Raw genomic sequence first — 19,777 nt, forward strand, 5'->3', positions numbered from 1 at the left:
CTGAGCTGAAGGCAGTTGCTTAACCAACTGAGCCACCCAGGCACCCAAGAATGTTATTTTTAAAGATATAATTAATATGTGTAAAGAACTGGATACTTAAAAAAAAAAAAGGAAAGAAAAAGAAAAAAAATGGACTATAGATGGGAAAAAGTAAGAGAACCAGAAAACAAAAATAACCAATAAATTTAGTAGAAACGTGGAAGGTAAAGTTGCAGCCATTTCTCAAAAAAATCATACAGAAGAACAAGGAAAAAGAAAATAGAAAAGTGAGTACAGTTCATGAAGGAAGCCTAATAACCAGCTAAGAGGTGTTCCAGAAAAAGGAAATACAGGAGGGGAAGAAATTATCAAATAAATAATACATTTATTTATTATTTATATAATACACATTTCATAAATACGCAATATACACATTTTGAAATTGGAAAGATTTTAACAAAGATTTATATTAGTTACAGGTGTATAACACAATGATCTGATATTTATATACATTACAAAATGCTCAACATGGTAAGTGCAATTATCATGTCACCATAAAAGTTTATTACTATATATATATATATATATATATATATATATATACTGTGCTTTCATTCCCATGACTTACTCATTTTATGAATGGAAGTTTGTACCTCTTTATCCCCTTCACCTATTTTGCCCATCCTAACCCCCCTTTCCTCTGGCAACCACCAGTTTGTTCTCTGTATATGAGTTTGTTTATTGTTTAGTTTGTTTGTTTTGTTCTTTAGATTCCACATATGAGTAAAATAATGTGGTATTTGTCTTTCTCTCACTTCTTTCACTTAGCTCTAGGTCCATCCATGCTGTCATAAATGGCAAAATTTCATTTTTTTTATGGCTAACATTCCATTGCGTGTATATCCCATATCTTCTTTATTTATTCATCTATCACTGGAAACTTAGGTTGCTTCTATATATTGGCTACTGTTAGTAATGCTGCAGTAAACATCAGGGTGCCTATATCTTTCTGAATTAGTGTCTTTGTTTTCTTCAGGTGTATATCCAGAAGTAGAATTGCTGGATTGTATAGAATTTCTATAACTAAGTTTTTGAGGAGACTCCATACTGTTTTCTGTAGTGGCTGAAATGTGCATTCCCAGTGTGCATTCCTACCAACAGTGCACGGGGGTTCCCTTTCTCCACAACTATGCCAATACTTGTTATTTTTTGTCTTTTTGATACTAGCCATTCTGACAGGTGTGAGGTGATATCTCATTGTGGTTTTGCTTTGTATTTCCCTGATGATGAGTGATGTTGAGCACCTTTTCATGTATCTCTTGGTTATCTGTACGCTTCTTTGGAAAATGTCTCTTCAGTTCCTCTGCCCATTTTTAAATTGGATTATTTATGTTTTTGGTGTTGAGTTCTATGAGTTATTTATATACTTTGGATATTATCCGCTTATTGAACATATTGTTTGCAAATATTGTCTCCCATTCAGTATGTTTCCTTTTCATTTTGCTAATGGTTTCCTTCACTGTGCAAAAGCTTTTTATTTTGATGTAGTCCCACTTGTTTATTTTTGCTTTTGTTGTCCATGCCTGAGGAGACAGATCCATAAATACGTTGCTAAGACCAGTGTCTGAGAGTTTACTGCTTATGTTTTCTTTTCGGAATTTTATGGTTGCAGGTCTTACATTTAGGTCTTTAATCCATTTTGAGTTTATTTTTGCATGTGGTTTAAAAAAGTGGTCCAGTTTCATTCTTTTGTATGTAGTTGTCCAGTTTTCCCACACCATTTATTGAGGAGACTGACTTTTCCTCCTTATGTATTATTGCTTGGTTTGTTGTAGATGAATTGCCCATACAAGCATGGGTTTATTTCTGGGTCCTCTATTCTGTTTTGTTGATCTATGTGCCTATTTTTGTGCCAGTACTAACTATACTGTTTCGATGACTGTAGCTCTTTGGTATAGTTGGAAATCTGATATTCTGATGCCTCTAGCTTTGTTTTTCTTTCTCAAGATTGCTCAGGCTATTTGAGGTCTTTCATGGCTTCATACAAATTTTAGGATTATTTTTTTCCAGTTCTGTGAAAAATGCTATTGGTATTTTGATAGGGATTGCACTGAATCTGTAGATTGCCTTGGGTAGTATGGACATTTTAACAATGTTAACTTTTCCAATCCATGAGCCATGGTATATCTGTTATTTGTGTCATCCTCAATTTCTTTAATCAATGTCTTAAAGTTCTTGAATATAGGCCTTTCACCTCGGTTAAATTTATTCCTATGTGTTTTATTCTTTTGGATGCAAATGTCAGTGAGATTGTTTTTAAATTTCTCTTTCTGCTAGTAGTTATTGGTATAGAGAAATGGTCCAAATTTATTAATTTTGTGTCCTACAACTTTACTGAATTCATTTATTCTAATAGTTTTGGGGGGGAGTCTTTAGGTTTTCTATATATAGTATCATGTAATCTACAAGTAAGGACAGTTTTACTTCTTCCTTACCAATTTGGATGCCTTTTATTTCTTTTTCTTGTCTGATGGCTGCAGCTAGGAGTTCCAGCACTATGTTGAATAAAAGTGGTGAGAGGAGACATCCTTGTCTTGTTCCTGATCTTAGAGGGAAAGTTTGTGGCTTTTCACTGCTGAGTATGATGTTAGTATGATGTTAGCTGTGGGTTTGTCATGTATGGCCTTTATTTTGTTGATGGAAGGATCTTTTGAGTGATTAGCACCTATACTAAGGAGCATTATCATATTTCAGGACTTAAAAAAAAACAAACTTGTTTCAATCTACCTGTGTGTTTCTCTTGTGAGTCTCTTTTACTATTCACACCAGACACTTTGCTTCTGTCACCAAACATGTGGAAGCTTTCCCCAACACTATGCAGTTCTCTCTGGAACCACGCAGGGGATCCTACAATTCAAATCAACTCTGACGCTATCTACCTGAATATAGTGTCAGATACCACAAGCCTCGGTCCCATAAGACTGCTGCCACCCCACTATGGATACCAATCATAAGTAGTAGGTCCCCAGGTTACCCACAACTTCTGTCCAGCGTGGCTACAAATCAGGTTCCCATGACCCCTTCCTCAGGTTTGATTAATTTGCTAGAGAGGCTTACAGAACTCAGAGAAACACTTACTTACATTTACCAGTTTATTAAAGGATATGATAATGGATACAGATGAACAGCTAGATGAAGAGATACATAGGGCAAGGTCTGGGAGGATCCAGAGCATAGGAGCTTGTTTTCCTGTGGAGTTGGGATATGTCACCCTCCCGGTGTGGATGTGTTCAACAAACTGGATGCTCTCTGACCCCCATACTGTTGGAGTTTTTATGCCAAGTTTATTAGCCAAGTATAAGGCACCACATGAAGATATACTCAGATCTTCAAAGTTTCAAAAAAATATATCACCCATGTCCCCTCTCAGAAAGCATGGGAAAACATATACTGTATTATAATGAACGAGTAAACCAAAAAAGAGGAATTCATAGTACAGGAAACAGGATAGCCAGCACAGAGTGAGAATTCCGAAGGGAACTCCAGGATAATTAAGAGATGTCCAAGGATGACAGTTTATATCAGGCCTGGAAAACAATGAGACCAGAAAGAAGGAGGAAGATAGAAAACTAATATAGGTATCTTCAAGGGGGAAAAAAAGAATCTGGTATTTGTTGTGTTTGAGTATATTGGGTGCAAATTTTAACGCTTATAGAGAGTTTCAAGGTGAATTAGTAATATATATGTAGAAAATCAAGTGAATGAAAAAATGAAGCTTGCCATATATGGCCTTTATTATGTTGATGTTCATTCCCTCTATACCCACTTTGCTGAGAGTTTTTATCATAAATAGATGTTGAATTTTGCCAAATGCTTTTTCTACATCTATTGAGGTGACAATATGATTTTTATCCTTAATTTTGTTAATGTAACATATTACATTGATTGATTTGTGAATGTTGAACCATCCTTGCATCTCTGGAGTAAATCCCACTTGATTGAGGTGTGTGATCATTTTAATGTATTGTTGAATTCAGTTTGCTAATGTTTTGTTGAGAATTTTTTATCTACATTCATTAGGGATATTGGCCTGTAATTTTCTTTTCTTGTAGTGCCGTGGTCTGGTTTTAGTGTCAAGGTAATGCTGACCTCATAAAATGAGTTTGAAGGCATTCCTGCCTCTTCTGTTTTTTTGGGAGAGTTTGAGAAGGATTGATATTAATTCTCTGAATGTTAGGTAGAATTCATTAGTGAAGCCATCTGGTATGGGACTTTTGTTTTGGTTGGGAGGTTTTTGATTACTGATTCAATCTCCTTACTATTAATCAGTCTGTCCAAATTTTATATTTCTTCCTGATTCAATTTTGAGAGGTTTTGTGTTTCTAGGAGTTTATCCATTTCTTTTAGGTTGTCCAATTTGTTGGCATATAATTGTTCATATTAGTTTTTTTATGATCCTTTGTTTTTATGGTATCAGTTGTAACATTTCCTCTTTCATTTCTGATTCTGTTTGAGTCCTCTTTTTTCCCCCCCTTGATAAATGTAGCTAAAGATTGTCAATTTTGTTTATCTTTTAGAGAAACCAGCTCTTAGTTTGTTGATCTTCTCTGTTGTCTTCTTTTTAGTTTCTATTTCATTTTTTTCTGTTCTGATCTTTGCTATTTCCTTCTATAACTCTGGACTTTGTTCCTCTTTTGTAGTTTCTTGAGCTGTAGAGTTAAGGTGTTGTTTATTTGTTAGGGTTCTTTCTTAATGTAGGCATTTATCACTATGAACTTCACTCTCAGAACTGCTTTTGTTTCGTCCCATAAGTTTTGGTACGTTGTATTTTCATTTGTTGTCAAATTTTTAAATTCCTCTCTTGACTTCTTCTTTGACGCATTGGTTTTTTTTAGTAGCATGTGGTTTAATCTACACACATTTGTGAATTTCCTTTTTTTTTTTGGTAATTGATTTCTAGTTTCATACCATTGTGTTCAGAAAAAGAAAAAATTCTTCTTAAATTTATTAAGACTTGTTTTGTGGCCTGATATGATCTATCCTGGAGAATTTATTATGTGCACTTGAGAAAGAATGTGTATTCTGTTGCTTGTGGATGGAATGTTCTGTGTATATCTGTTAAGTCCATTGTATCTAATGTGTCTTTTGAGACCAATATTTCCTTATTATTATTACTTTTAATTTTTATTCAATTTCTTTAAACTAATAGAAAAACACAGTTCACCCATTTCTCCCACCCCCAGCTCTTGCAACCACCAGTCTCTTTTGTGTATCTATAAGCGTGGTTTGTTAGTTTTGGGTTTTTAATTTTTTTTAGATTCCACATATAAGATCACATTTTATTTGTCTTTTTGTGTATCACTTATTTCACTTAGCATAATGCCCTCAAGGTCCATATATTTTGTCACAAAAGGCGAGATCTCCCAGTCCACAGCTAACATCATAGTGGTGAAGAGCTGAAAGCTTTTCCTCTAAGATCAGGAACAAGACAGGATGCCCATTTTTCCACTCTTATTCAACATTAGTATTGGAAGTCCTAGCCAGAACAATTAGGCAAGAAGAAGAAATAAAAGGCATTCAAATCAGAAGGGAAGAAGTAAAACTGTTACATTTTGCTGATGACATGATATATCATTTACAAAACCCTAAATACTCCACCAAAAACAGTGATAATAAACGAATTCAGTAAAGTCACAGGATACAAAATCAATGTATAAAAATCTGTTGCATTTCTCTATACTAAAAACAAACTATCGGAACAAGAAGGAAAACAATGAGAATATACCAGTTGTAAATATCTATGCACCCAATGTAGGAGTACCCAAATATATAAAGCAAGTATAAACAGACCTATAGGAAAAAATAGACAATGATACAATAATCATTGGGAGCTTCAGTACCCCACTTTCAACAATGGGTAGATCATCCAGACAGAAAATCCTAAGGAAACATTGGACTTGAACTATACTTTAGACCATATAGAACTCACAGACACATAAAGAACATTCTTTCCAACAGCAGCAGAATACACATTCTTTTCAAGCACCCATGGAAACATCTCCAGAATAGATCATTTGTTAGGTCATAAAACAAGTCTTAATAAATTTAAGAAAATTGAATTTATTTCAGGTACCTTTTCTGACCACAATGGTATTAAACTAGAAATCAGTAACAGGAGGAAAACTGGAAAATTCACAAATATATGGAAATTAAGCAACATACTCTTGAACAACCGATAGGTCAAAGAGGAAATCAAAAATATCTTGAGAAAAAAAAAATCTTGAGACAAATGAAAATGAAAATTTTTATACCTTAACAATGAACTATTGAAAAAGAAATTAAGAAAACAGTTCCATTTAAAATAGCATCAAAAAGAAAAAAATATTTAGGAACAAATTTAACCACAAGGGTGAAAGATCTGTACACTGAAAACTATGAAACATTGATGAAAGAAATTGAAGAAGACAAAAAAAAAAAGGAAAGATATCTTATGTTCATTGATTGGAAGAAATATTGTTAAATGTCCATACTACCCAAAGTAATCTAGAGATTAAAAGCAGTCTATCAAAATTCCAATGGTATTATTCACAGATGCAAAAAAAAAATCCTAAGATTTGTATGGAACTACAAAGAATTCCAAATAGCTAAAGCAGCCTTGAGTAAGAAGAGCAAAGTTGGAGGCATCACACTTCCTGATTTCAAATTATATTACAAAGCTATAGTAACCAAAGCAGTATGATACAGTCATAAAAGACACATAGATGAATGGGACAAAATGGAGACCCCAGAAATACACCCATGCTTACACAGTCAACTAATCTTTGGTAGAGGTGTCAAAATACGTGATGGGAAAAAGAGTCTCTTCAGTGATGTTGGGAAAACTGGATAGATATCCTCATGCAGAAGAATGATATTGGACCTTTATTTTACACCACACATAAAAATCAACTCAAGATGGATTAAAGACTTAAGTGTAAGACCTGAAATTGTCCTAGAAGAAACCAGGGGCTCATTGGCCAAGAGTTTTTTGAATTTGACAAAAAAGCACAGACAACAAAAGCAAAAATTAACAAGTGAGACTACATCAAACTAAAAAGTGTTTTGCATGGCAAAGGAAGCAATAATGAAAAGGCAACCTATGGAATGGGAGAAAATATTTGTAAACCATATATCTGATAAAGGGTTTACATTCAAAATATATAAGGAACTCTTACACCTCAATAGTTAAAAACAAGTAATCCAATTAAAAATGGACAAAGGACCTGAACAGACATTTTTCCAAAAAAGATATACCCAATTGGTATATGAAAAAGGTGTTTAACATCACTAATAATCAGGGAAATGTGAATCAAAACCATAGTGAGATATCCCCTCACACCTGTCAGGACTGTTTGACTCTTATCAGAAAGTCAGAAGATAATAAGTGTTGGTGAGGATGTAGAGAAAAGAGAATTTTTATATACTGTTGGTGGGAATGTAAACTGGTATAACCATTATGGAAAACAGTATCGAGGCTTTTCAAAAAATTAAAAATAGAACTATGATTTGATCCAGCTGTCCCATTTCTGGGTATTTGTCTGAAGGAAATAAAGGTCCACAAGGTCTTTGTCTGTTAGAAAATAATACATTGATATTTTTACTTTAAAAATTTTAATTTCTAATTTTGTATGTAGCCAAGATAATTGTTATTCCAATGGATATTATGCATGTTTCAAAAATTAGTGTACGTGTGTTCCAGAGGATTATTTTTTTCTCTGAAATGTCTAACTTTCAAATTTTGATTCCTCCTTAGATTTAATTTTATTACATGTAGGGTTTTAGAACATTCTTCTCTAAAATCTATAGTTTGTAGTTGAAATGGATAGAAACATAGGATCCACTTAAGAGAAATTGGCCAAATCTGTTTAGTTAAACAGAACTAAAGATCAATACTGGCTCAATGTCTGAAATAGGGAAATAGCAAATGGCTGTAACCTTTAATTTTTAATTTAATTTTAATGCTTAAATATCTAATTTTAAAAGCTGGATTAGCATTTACACATGTTGAGTATAAAATTAAAATTCATCTTTTAAAGGTTTTATTTATTAATAGTATTGAAACAAAACTGTTAGTCAAACCAGGAGTTTGAAACACAAAAGATAATTCACAAACTTACTTTTAATTTGAGGTGGTAGAAGACAAAGGCCCTGAAAGGATTCTTTCTTCATGCCCTGAAAAAAAATTATGATTAGATTTTTGGTTAAATGTGGTAGATTGGCCACACACTAAATTTATAATCTCTCCTTTCTGAGTTACCACTAAATTACATGAAAGGAATCCATAAAGGGGTTGTATAAAATGAATGCATCCATAAAGTCAAGGAAAAAGATTGAGGAGGAAGATGTCAGTAGTAAAGGAATCAACACATATATGGAAGATGAAAAATGAATAGAAGAGAGTGCTAGGAGAGCAGGGGAAAATGCCAGTTGCCCTGCAGAGCTCCCCAGAGAGGCTTAGGACTTGAATTCACCAGGTTTCATGTGAGGCAGTTAAATGGGGGATTGAATAACTTTGTATACATAGAGATTGAACCTTTTGTCTTCTCATCAATCCCTTAAAGATGGGCAACAATGCCCTTATGAAGGAGACTGGTGATGTTTCTTAGAAAATTCACTGGAGAAGGGTCTGTGGACACTGAAGGGCAGGCAAGAATCACGATACTAAAAGCAGAATTGTGAGCCCCTTGTTTTAATCTCAAGACTTCCACCACAGAAATCTTTAGCCTTCCTAACCTTCAACCAAGGTGAATACTGGAAAATTCTTTGAAGAGCCTTGAATGACCCCACAAAAAATGCCTCCAGATATTGACATTTGGTGATTCCCTTAAGCTGGTTGATTCCTCTGCAGTGAAATCCCAAGTCTATAAGCTATGCTCATATACATAGAGCTTCCAATAAGTTTTACAGACTTTCTGTTGAAGTAAAACATGTTCAGTAAATATGGATATACTTATGCATATATAACAAAATTTTAAGTGTAAAGGTTGAGGAATTTTCTCAAACTGAATGTAACCATGTAACCAGCATTAAGATCAAGAGATAGATAATTAGCAGTACCATAGAAGCTTCCCTTCCATACTCTTCCAGTCACTACTACCAACAGAGGTAGACCAGTATCCCGACTACTAGTGCTATGGATTAATTTTGCCTTTTTGAACTTTACGTAAATGAAATTATACAACACATACACATTTGAGTCTAATTTTTTTTATTCAGTTTTATGTTTGTGAAATTCATTCATGTTGCATAATTGTACAACACCACAATTTATGCATTCTACTGTTGATGGGCAATATCCAATTATTGTCACTGGGTAGTTTCCAGTCTGGAGCTCTTAGAAATTATTCTTCTGTGAACATTTTGTACACATTATTTAGTGAAATACATACACATTTGTCTTGGATATGTACCTTGAAGTAGAATATTGAGTCCATCAGGTTTTCAGTGCTTCATTCTAATATATAAAGAAAGCCAGTGATTATTAGGTATTTGAATAAATCCTCCAAAATAAAAAGAACAGAAAGAAATGAACTGAAAGAGTCAAAATGAAAAATTCAATAGAACTTGAGGAACTTCTAGAAAGCAGGTCAAAAAGACAAAAGAGGTAAGAAATAGGAAAGTTAACAAACTGAGGGTTGCTGGAGTGGTGGGGGGTGGGAGGGATGGGGTGGCTGGGTGATAGACATTGGGGAGGGTATGTGCTATGGTGAGTGCTGTGAATTGTGTAAGACTGTTGAATCACAGACCTGTACCTCTGAAACAAATAGTACATTATATGTTAAAAAAAAAAAAAAGATAGGAAGGGAAAAATAAAGGGGGAGGGGAAATTGGAGGGGGAGACGAACCAAGAGAGACTATGGACTCCAAGAAACAAACTGAGGGTTCTAGAGGGGAGGGGGTGGGGGGATAGGTTAGCCTGGTGATGGGTATTAAAGAGGGCACGTTCTGCATGGAGCACTGGGTGTTATACGCAAACAGTGAATCATGGAACACTACATCAAAACTAATGATGTAATGTATGGTGATTAATATAACATAATAAAATTAAATTAAATTAAAAAAATAGAAAATAGGGAAGTTAAATCTGAGAAGGGGAGAAATATAAAAATAAATTACAAGAAAACTTCCCTAGAGCCACATAGAAGGGATTCTCAGCACAAGAGATGTAAAAGACTCATATCCAGGCATATCATTATCAAATTTCTGAACACCATGAATAAAGTGAAGATTCAGAGGAAAGGAACAATTGACATTCAAAGGATCAGGACTCAGAAAGGCACTAGAGTTTGTAACAGCAACATTGGAAGCTAGAAAACAGTAGAGCAATGTCTTAATTCCTGAGGGAAAATTATTAACAACTTAGAATTCTACACTCTAGTGTAACCTTTTATTAGGCATAAGGGTAAAATGAATTCATTTTCAGACATGCGAGGCTTAAAAAAGGTATCTTCTGTAACCCCTTTCTCAGGAAGCTTCTGAAGGATGCACTCCAGAAAGACATGGGATGTAAGAGCTAGAGATTCACCACAGAGGTGAAGGGAGTTGTCAGGGTGTTAGTGAGAAGTCCTGCATAGAGAGCTAGCTGTGCAGCCAGTCCCGAGAGCAATCAGTCTACCAGTCTGATTGCAGCAGGAAGATAGAAGTTTCTGGGAAGGGCCTTTCCAGGAATTTTTTTTTTCAAGAAAAAAAGACTTTGATAAATTTTCTGGCATTTGAGTATTTGGAAAATGATGTTTTAGCTGACTCCATAGAGTGAATTAGGAGAATATAAAATATAGCTTACAGGGAACAATATTTCATAGTGATCATATCATAACTACTAATTACTGATTTATCAAAAATTAATGTAACTATTGCAAGGATTTATGTTTTTGGGGTGGAAGTTAGGATGTGGGGATTAGTTGTGTAAGAGAGCTAAATTCTCATATGCGGTATTAGGAGTCAGTGGATTATTTCTAAAATCAATAAATTAAAAAATGGCAGTATAAACATATTATTTAGAAATATAGAAGTAGGGGCACCTGGGTGGCTCAGTCAGTTAAGCACCTGACTCTGGATCTCAGCTCAGGTCTTCAGGGTTGTGAGTTTAAGCCCTATGTTGGGCTCCATGCTGCATGTGGAGTTTACTTAAAAAAAAAAAAAGTATGGAAGTAAATAACAAGAGAACCGGTTTAAAAAAAAAAAAAGATGAAAGTTATTTGTTTTTAATGACTGAAACCGGAAGGAGAGGAGAGGGGGTGAAGGGACTATTATTTTGTACTTCCTGATCCTTTGGCATTGTTGGATCATTTTAAAAAGTGATAAACGTATATTCTTGCATTACTTGGTAAACTACAAACTAAAACATTAATGATAAGTTATTTTAAGGAACATTAGGATTAAAGTGTCCCCAGTAAAAAGGTGTCAGATATAGAAAAAAAGAAATGTAAGTTTACCTTTTGTATTTAAAAGGGCTTTTTACCCTTATCTCTGGTTTGGTTTTGTTTTATACTAGGGCTTCAAAAACAAACCAAAAAAGATGGGTCACATAAAACCAGACTTGATTGATGTTGACTTAATCAGAGGTGAGTTCTAAAGTTGGTTTGTTTCTTATGTATTTTATTATATTATTTCATAGTGGTGCTAGAGATTCTTTTTTAGATATCATCCCTGTTTGACGGTGTACTTTAATTTCCAAAAGGAATATTCTTCCTTCATCATTCAGGCCTTGGGATTTTTTTTTCCCTTTGCTTTGGTTCTCTGTAGTTATATAAATCACATTAGGATGAAAGAGGGATGAACTTGGAAACTACTGTTGTGTAATTGAGAAAAATATATTGTATAACATTCGAGTCAGCCTGACTTATTTTCAGCTCCTGTCTTAGTGATTGAGGCAAGAAGTTATTGTATTTAATGAACATCTAAGAGGATTCTATTTATTTATTTATTTTTTAAAGATTTTATTTATTTGAGAGAGCGAGAATGAGAGAGAGAGCACATGAGAGGGGGGAGGGTCAGAGGGCGAAGCAGACTCCCTGCTGTGCAGGGAGCCCGATGTGGGACTCGATCCCGGGACTCCAGGATCATGACCTGAGCCGAAGGCAGTCGCTCCAAAGGCAGTCGCTTAACCAACTGAGCCACCCAGGCGCCCGAGGATTCTTTTTAACCAAACAGGTTGTATGGTGATTTTTGCTCTCAGCTGTTTTTAATACAGTGTTACAAGTAGGCATTAATATAGTATATGTAAATGTTTGATGTTTTGTTTTATTGTATATTTAAAGGCTCAACATTTGCCAAAGCCAAACCTGAAATTCCATGGACATCTCTGACTCGGAAGGGGCTCGTTCGAGTTGTATTGTTTCCATTGTTCAGCAGTTGGTGGATTCAGGTTACCTCTTTAAGAATCTTTGTTTGGCTGCTACTACTTTACCTCATGCAAGGTAATGAGAAGGGTGGAATAAACTGTGACTGTTTCTCTTTGCTGCTTTTGCTATTAGATAATGCAGACTTTACTGTCCTTACATTTACCCGATCATTTGAGAGTTTAAAATGCAAAGAAATGAAAGGATATACACCATTTGGAGATCATCTTAGATTTATTTGCTCACAGAGGCAAACACAGTTGTCTAACTCATCTTTCTTGAATTTCTCTCCACCTGTCTCACTGGCCAGGTCTTTTCAATCTTTGTTCTGTGTGACCTTTGAATATTGGATTACCTCAAGGTTGGACCCTGGATTCTCTCCTCTAAGTACTCTCATCAAACCCCATTGTTTAAATATAGCTGATAAACTGGTGATTCTCAAATTTATATCTTTAGGCCAGATCTCTGCTGAACTGCAGACTTGTAAATCTAACTGCCTGCTTTCAGGCATTTATGTATAGAGATTTATTTATTTATTTTTTAAAGATTTTATTTATTTATTTGAGAGAGAGAATGAGAGGGGAGAGGGTCAGAGGGAGAAGCAGACTCCCCGCTGAGCAGGGAGCCTGATGCGGGACTCGATCCTGGGACTCCAGGATCATGACCTGAGCTGAAGGCAGTCGCTTAACCAACTGAGCCACCCAGGCGCCCTATGTATAGAGATTTAAAAGGTATCTTGAACCTACCATATCCAACATGGCAGTCTGGATTTTTTTTTCCCCCCACTATGGTCTACCACACCAGCATCGCTTTGCCTGGACCACTGGAATAATGTCTACTCTGAGCCTCCTTTCTATCAACTATTCTTTTCACACCAGTTAGAGAAATCTTTTACAGTAGAACCTGTATCATGTCATTTTCCTGCTTAAAACCCTTGAGAGACTTCTCATTGGCCTTAGAGTGAAATCTAGACTCCTCACTGCAGCCTGCAGGGCCCTCCATGATCTCTTCCCTGCTGGCCTCTCAGAGGCCGCGCCCTATTCCTTGCTTGCTGGAGCGAGCCTTTTTCTGTGCTTTGCACTGAGCTCTTCCTTCTGTTTGAAACAATCTTAAGGCTTTTCACATGGCTATCTTTTTTCTCATCTCTAGGATCTGAGCTCAGAGGGAACTTTCACTGAGAGGCCATCCCTATCTATACTTTCTAAATAGTCCTACCGTTCCCCAGGAATCTATTTTAATTTCTGCATTACACAACTACCTGATGTTGGCTTTTCTCTTCTCACTATGTGCAGGAGTCCAGCACATTCTCTTTACCACTATATGGCCACTGCCTACCAGGAATACTTTTCGAAATGGGACCATGTATGCACTCTGGTTATACCTGAACAAAAAGACATGAATTAGAACAGAGTAGGTGAAGGTTGGGTTAGGGTGGAAGGATTTGGGGTGATTTTTGTTTTCTTTTATCTGTGCTGGCTTTTTTTTTTTGAGTTTAATAAAGTTATAGAGGGAAAGATAAATGTATGAATTTACAAATCTATAAGTTTAATTTTCTAAAGTTGTGACAGTGCTGTCCAATAGAATTTCTATGATGATAGAAATGTTCTGTGTCTGTACTACCCAGTCCTATGTGGCTGTTGAGGACTTGTGAATGGTGTGGGTAAGGAACTGAATTTTTAGTTTTATTTAATTGTAATGAAATGGCTGTCATTTTTAATGGCTGCATCATATTCCATCATATGGATACACCAACATTTAAAATAATCATTTTCATGTCTATGTCTCTTACCATAAATACTTTTTATAGCTACTTAATATTCCATTATATAAAAGGACCATAATTTATATAACTGTTCCCATATTGTAAGCATTTAGATTGTTCCTGGGTTTTTTTTTCCTATTAATAATGCCATCATAAACAAAATTTTTCATATTTTATATTACTTCCTTAGAATTCTCTGAAATTGAATTAAGAGATCAAAGAATATAAACATTTTAAGGCTTTTAGAACATAAAATGAAATTGCTAGTGGCACACTTCTTTTGGAAAGTAGTGGATGAGGGGCGCCTGGGTGGCTCAGTTGGTTAAGTGACTGCCTTCGGCTCAGGTCATGATCCTGGAGTCCCAGGATCGAGCCCCACATCGGGCTCCCTGCTCAGCAGGGAGTTTGCTTCTCCCTCTGACCCTCCCCCTTCTCGTGTTCTCTCTCTCATTCTCGCTCTCTCTCAAATAAATAAACAAAATCTTAAGAAAAAAAAAAGTAGTGGATGAGAGTGCCTGTTTTACCACAGTCTGACCAGCATTATTATAATTTTAAAGATTGTTACCTAATTGGATATACAAAAAAATTGTTTTGCTAATTTAGTCTACATTTTTTTGGTAGCTTATAAAGGTGAAGTTAAATATTTTCCACATGTTCGTTACTGAAGAATTTCTTTCTTGTTGAGATATATTAAATTATATACATTAAATTTTCATATATACCATGGTCTATTTCTACACACATATTCTGTACCATCAGTTTGTCTTGTTATTCTCATATCTGCACCACATTTCTTTAATTACTATAGTTTAATATGTGGTAGCATTGAGCAGAAGTATTCCTCTAGTATTCTGCTTTTCTAGTATTTTCTTAGGTGTTTTAATTTGCTTATTTTTTTCCAAATAATTCAGAATTATTTTATCCTAATCAAAACAAAGAAATAATTTGGAATTAGACTGTAATCCCCCCTTTCCCATGAAGATATAGATATATTTGGGGGAAATGGGAAGAAAATTGATATATCTCACCTTCTAATCAAGTCTTCTGTTATATCTCTCAGTAAAGCTTTGTAGGATTTTTATTTCTTATGAGGCCTGCTTAGATCTTAAACTCAAATTTTTTTATTGTGGTAAAATACATATAACGTATAATTTACCACCTTCACCATTTTTAAGTATACAGTCGGTGGCATTAAGCCCACTTACATGGCTGGGCAACCATCACTACCATCCATCTCCAGAACTTTCTTCATCTTTCCCAACTGAAACTGTACCTATAAAACAATAATTGCCTGGTTCCCTAATTCCCTGACCAAGCTCAGGCCTCTGGCAACCATTCTGTTTACTTTCTCTGTGAATTTGACAACTCTGGATACCTCATATAAGTGGAACCATGCAGTATTTGTCCTTTTGAGCCTGGCCTGTGGCACTTAGCCTAATGTTTTTAAGGTTCATCCATACCCAGCATGTGCATTTCCTTCCTTTTTAATGGTGAATAAGAATCCATTATATGTATGTCCCCTATTTTGTTTATATATTCATCCATCAATGGACCCTTTGGTACTTCCACATTAAAGTAAAATATTTGTTTTTATTTTTGTTGTTGCTCCTGCAGGTATGACACTGTTTTTGTTGTGTAAATTTCAGCTGGGTTAGTGCTATTACATTTGAAAGCTACTAGTTTATGTTTAAAATTGTTATAACCAACCAGTTTATTAAACCCTCGTTAATTTTAATAGTTTTTCAGTGCTTCTCTCACATTTTCTAATTATACAACCATGTTGGCAAATAATGAAAATCTGGCCTCATCTGTTTTCATACATTTAATTTACTATTATTGCATTAGTCAACATTTTTGGAGCAGCATTAAGTAATAACAGTAAGACTGATCACCCTTTTGTTCCTGATTCAGTGTCTTCCTTAGTATGATGTGTGTTGATTTCCTCTTTACTATATAAGGGATATATTTTTATATTCCTAGTATTTTAGAAGAGATTGGATGTAAGATTAATTATAAATCAGGAACAAACATTGATTTTTTTTATGGAATGCTTTTTCCCTATAGGAGCTGGCCAAACTCACAGGTTAAAGGTACAGCCCTTCGTAAGACTCCCCTCACTTCAGACACCAGCCTCACTTTGGGAGTCCCCAGGGCTACCCTTACTTCTGACCCACTGGCTACAGTTTTGAAGGTCCCCTACTGATTCCTTCAATAATTCACTAGAATGACTCCCAGAATTCAGGAAAGTGCTATACTTACAATTACAGTTTTCTTATACTAAAAGTTTTATTGTATGAATTAGAAGAGATGCATAGTTTGGGAGGATTCCAAACAGGAAGTTTTCATTATCGTCAGGGATATGGTACCCTTTCTGCCATGATGAGTAGCAATACTAACAGACTATTGCCAATCAGGGATGCTCACCCAAGCTTCGGTATCCAGAATTTTTACTGAGGGTTTGTTAGATAGGCATAACAGTTGAATCATTGGCCAAGTAGCCAACTCAGTCTTCAGCCCTCCTCCCCACTCTGTCCCAGAGGTCAGGCTGATACACTGGCTCAAAGCCTCAACCCTCTAATCACATCCGTAGTCACCTCATTGGCATAAACTATCTGGTTTGGTCCAAGGGGCCCACTGTGAATAACTTCCATCACTTGAGAAATTCCAAGGATGTAGAGGTTACCTCCCAGGAATCAGGGACAAAGTCCTTTTATGCAATTGTCAATTGAGATAATTTGTATATATGTGACCCAAATTACATGTTATTAAATTATTAGATTAAATCATTTCAGTCAACAACTATGTAAGTGCCTACCATGTCTGTACATGTACATGTATTGTTTTATCAGGGCTCTGAGATAGATTTTTCCTTCCAGCGTAAACCCTGCATACTCTTGGTGATTTATTCAAATTTATGTTGATAGTATTTTAGTTACTCATTCAACAAATATTAAGTATCCATCATGTGCTAGCTATAGCAGTGAGCCAAATCGACAAAAATCCCTTCATTCACGGCGCCTGCTTTTAAGTAGGAAATTTATATCCACATTCACAAGCCAGCAAGGCCTGTGGTTTATTGTTTGGGTGCTGTCATTGTTATATTTGGGTGATAGGGTGTTAGGGCCTGAAATGAATTGGCTAGCTTTTTCTTCACATAGGAATAGTTTATATATCACAAGAATTATCTTTATGTTAAAGTCTGAAAGAACTCATCTATGAAATTGTATCTGGATTTTTTTGGATGTAATTTTTGATGTTTTCCGGTGTCTTTCACCATTGATTTCTTTGGACAGTTCATATGCAGTCACCTGGGTTCAAATCCCAGCTTTGCTAATTGCTACTAGTACAAGTGTGGGCCTTCGAAAATACCATTCCTCTGAGCAGAACAACACTTCCTGGTGTGTATCGTACAGCATCTAGCTGTTTTGTGGTGGGGAGCCTTTTGCAATATCTAGATTATTATACTGCCAGGAAAGCAAATCCTTCAAACACATTATTCTTCTCTTGCTCTGTGGCCTAAGGCTTCAAGTTTTCACTCAACTGATGTGCAGGTGGATTGCACTGTAGAAAATTATGTGCTTTTAGCTGGTACGTTTTAAATCGATAGATTTTTGTAGCAATAGTTTGTGCAGTCGCTAGGATCAGATATAAAGACGAGCCTTTATGTTTTACATTTTGAAACCTCTTCTTTTCAGTTATAGCACTCGTGTTATATTTTATGATGCCTATTGTGAATGTAAGTGAAGTACTTGGACCCTTGTGCCTTATGTTACTCATGGGAACTGTCCACTGTCAAATTGTTTCTACTCAGATAACAAGGCCATCGGGAAACAATGGAAATCGGAGAAGAAGGTAAGATGAGAAATTACATTTGTAGTTGTGTATTTTCTGGGAGAGGCATTGTACACGCTTACAAAATCTTTGATGAAATTAATAACAAATCTTCCTGTTTTGCATGTCTTTTAAATTATTTTTTGGCTTTCGCTTTTCTTCCCGATGACAGGAAACCTTTTCATGACCTTTTAATCCCAGGTGTGATTTTTGTCATTCAGTACAGTTGTTTAAGAGGAAAAATCTGACATTATATTGTACTTTATTAAAATGTACCTTAAATAGTGATGTTGAAAACACATTCTTCAAAATACAGTCTCAATCAAAATTTGGTGAAAATTCACTGTATAAAGAAGGATGTTAGTACATTAGGTTAGTGCTACTAAAATTTTTACCTTTTTTCAATGGTACATAATAAAAATGGATTTCCAGGTATTCTGAGCTTTTAATAGAGATGAATTTGACATTTCTACACATTGAATTCACTTCATGTTTTTATTGGTTATGTGCTATGTGTGATTTTGGAACTGTTAAAGGTTTTAATTTTTTTTTTTAGGTAGATGTAGGTATATTACCTTCCAAAAGTTATATTATCATTCCTCAGAATATCTGTAGATTTTTGTTCCCCTAAACAGTTACTAAAGAAGATTTTGTTTTCATTTGGTGTGATGAATTTCAACATATTCTTATTTTTGAATGTTATTTTCAAGACTTTTTTTTTTACAAAAAAAGGATTTCTTGAAAATTCTGTTCAATTAATTGAATGACTTCTAAGGAAATCACATGTGATGCATCCCATTGTGATTTATAAGATGTATCTTTTAACTGCTTCATGTATCAATCAAAGTGATCAGTTGCTGTTATTTTGTGTTCTCTGAAGTGTGTCCAATGCATAGATTTCTGCCATTCATATTTAAAGGAATTGTTCCTTCTGCTAGTGGTGTTAAGTGTTCCTAAAAAGACTCTCAGTCATATGTGCGAAAATTTTCTTCTAGTAATATTTTGGAATATTAGTTCGATTTCTTTAAATATTGAACAAAATGATAGCATAGGACTCTGGTTTGGAATCCAATTTTGCCCTTTAGTCAGAAACATTATTGCATGATTTACCCTCATTATATGAAATTCACTATATTTCATTTCACGTCGTAACCCATTGGTATCATTTTCTGTAGGGATATTTAGAGCAGAAATATAAAAGTTCTTGAATAATCTGAAGTTCATTTTTTTTTTTTTTGGTAGAAAATTACGGAAAACTGTCAATGGTGATGGGAGCCGAGAAAATGGAAATAACTCCTCTGATAAAGTCAGAAGAGTGGAAACTTTGGACTCTCTTCCCCTTATTGGCAGTTTTTGGGAGACTCTCTTTGGCAACAGGTGGGAAGTCTCACACTGGAATGTTTACTTGATTTTATAGTCACATCAGTGTTAACCTAGTATGTAATCTAAGTAGGAGAAAACAGTGTAAGCATATTATAATTGTGGTGTGAGCATTAAGGGTTCTAGAAGGATTTGCTTCCTCCAGGTGTCTCCACTGTCGGTCAGATTACCCACAAGTCCCAGAGTCTACCATAAAAGTTTCATTCTGTTTGATCTTTAATGATATTTTAGATCACAAGTTTACAGAAATATAAATACTTGGAAAGGGTAAATATTTTAAGCCATCTCAGCTAACATCTTGAGGGGAAAAAAGAATTTTAAAAAGATCAGGTATTATTCAGTGTGAAAGCTGATACCTCTTTGGAAATGGGGTACAGGAAGCTGGTGTTGATGGTCTGTAGGACAGAAAGGGAAATGGATCCAAGACAAATTCTGTCTCCTTCAT

General features: G+C 35.2%; 1 protein-coding gene across 4 annotated transcripts in view; it reads left to right on the plus strand.

Annotated features, from left to right (window-relative positions):
• Positions 1 to 19,777, plus strand: part of PHTF1 (putative homeodomain transcription factor 1) — a 46,361-nt gene that overhangs the window by 9,341 nt on the left and 17,243 nt on the right. For all 4 annotated transcript variants that reach the window (XM_028101905.2, XM_028101906.2, XM_028101907.2 and 1 more), the window contains exons 4-7: positions 11,513 to 11,582; positions 12,279 to 12,437; positions 17,817 to 17,973; positions 19,195 to 19,329. In XM_028101905.2, coding sequence (XP_027957706.1) covers positions 11,513 to 11,582; positions 12,279 to 12,437; positions 17,817 to 17,973; positions 19,195 to 19,329 — 521 coding nt within the window. The remainder of the gene's footprint in view (positions 1 to 11,512; positions 11,583 to 12,278; positions 12,438 to 17,816; positions 17,974 to 19,194; positions 19,330 to 19,777) is intronic.

This window comes from Eumetopias jubatus, unplaced genomic scaffold (assembly GCF_037043125.1).
Source record: "Eumetopias jubatus isolate StellerSeaLion01/CBP00866 unplaced genomic scaffold, mEumJub1_p1.0 scaffold_4, whole genome shotgun sequence".
In the NCBI taxonomy this organism is placed as follows: Eukaryota; Metazoa; Chordata; class Mammalia; order Carnivora; family Otariidae; genus Eumetopias; species Eumetopias jubatus.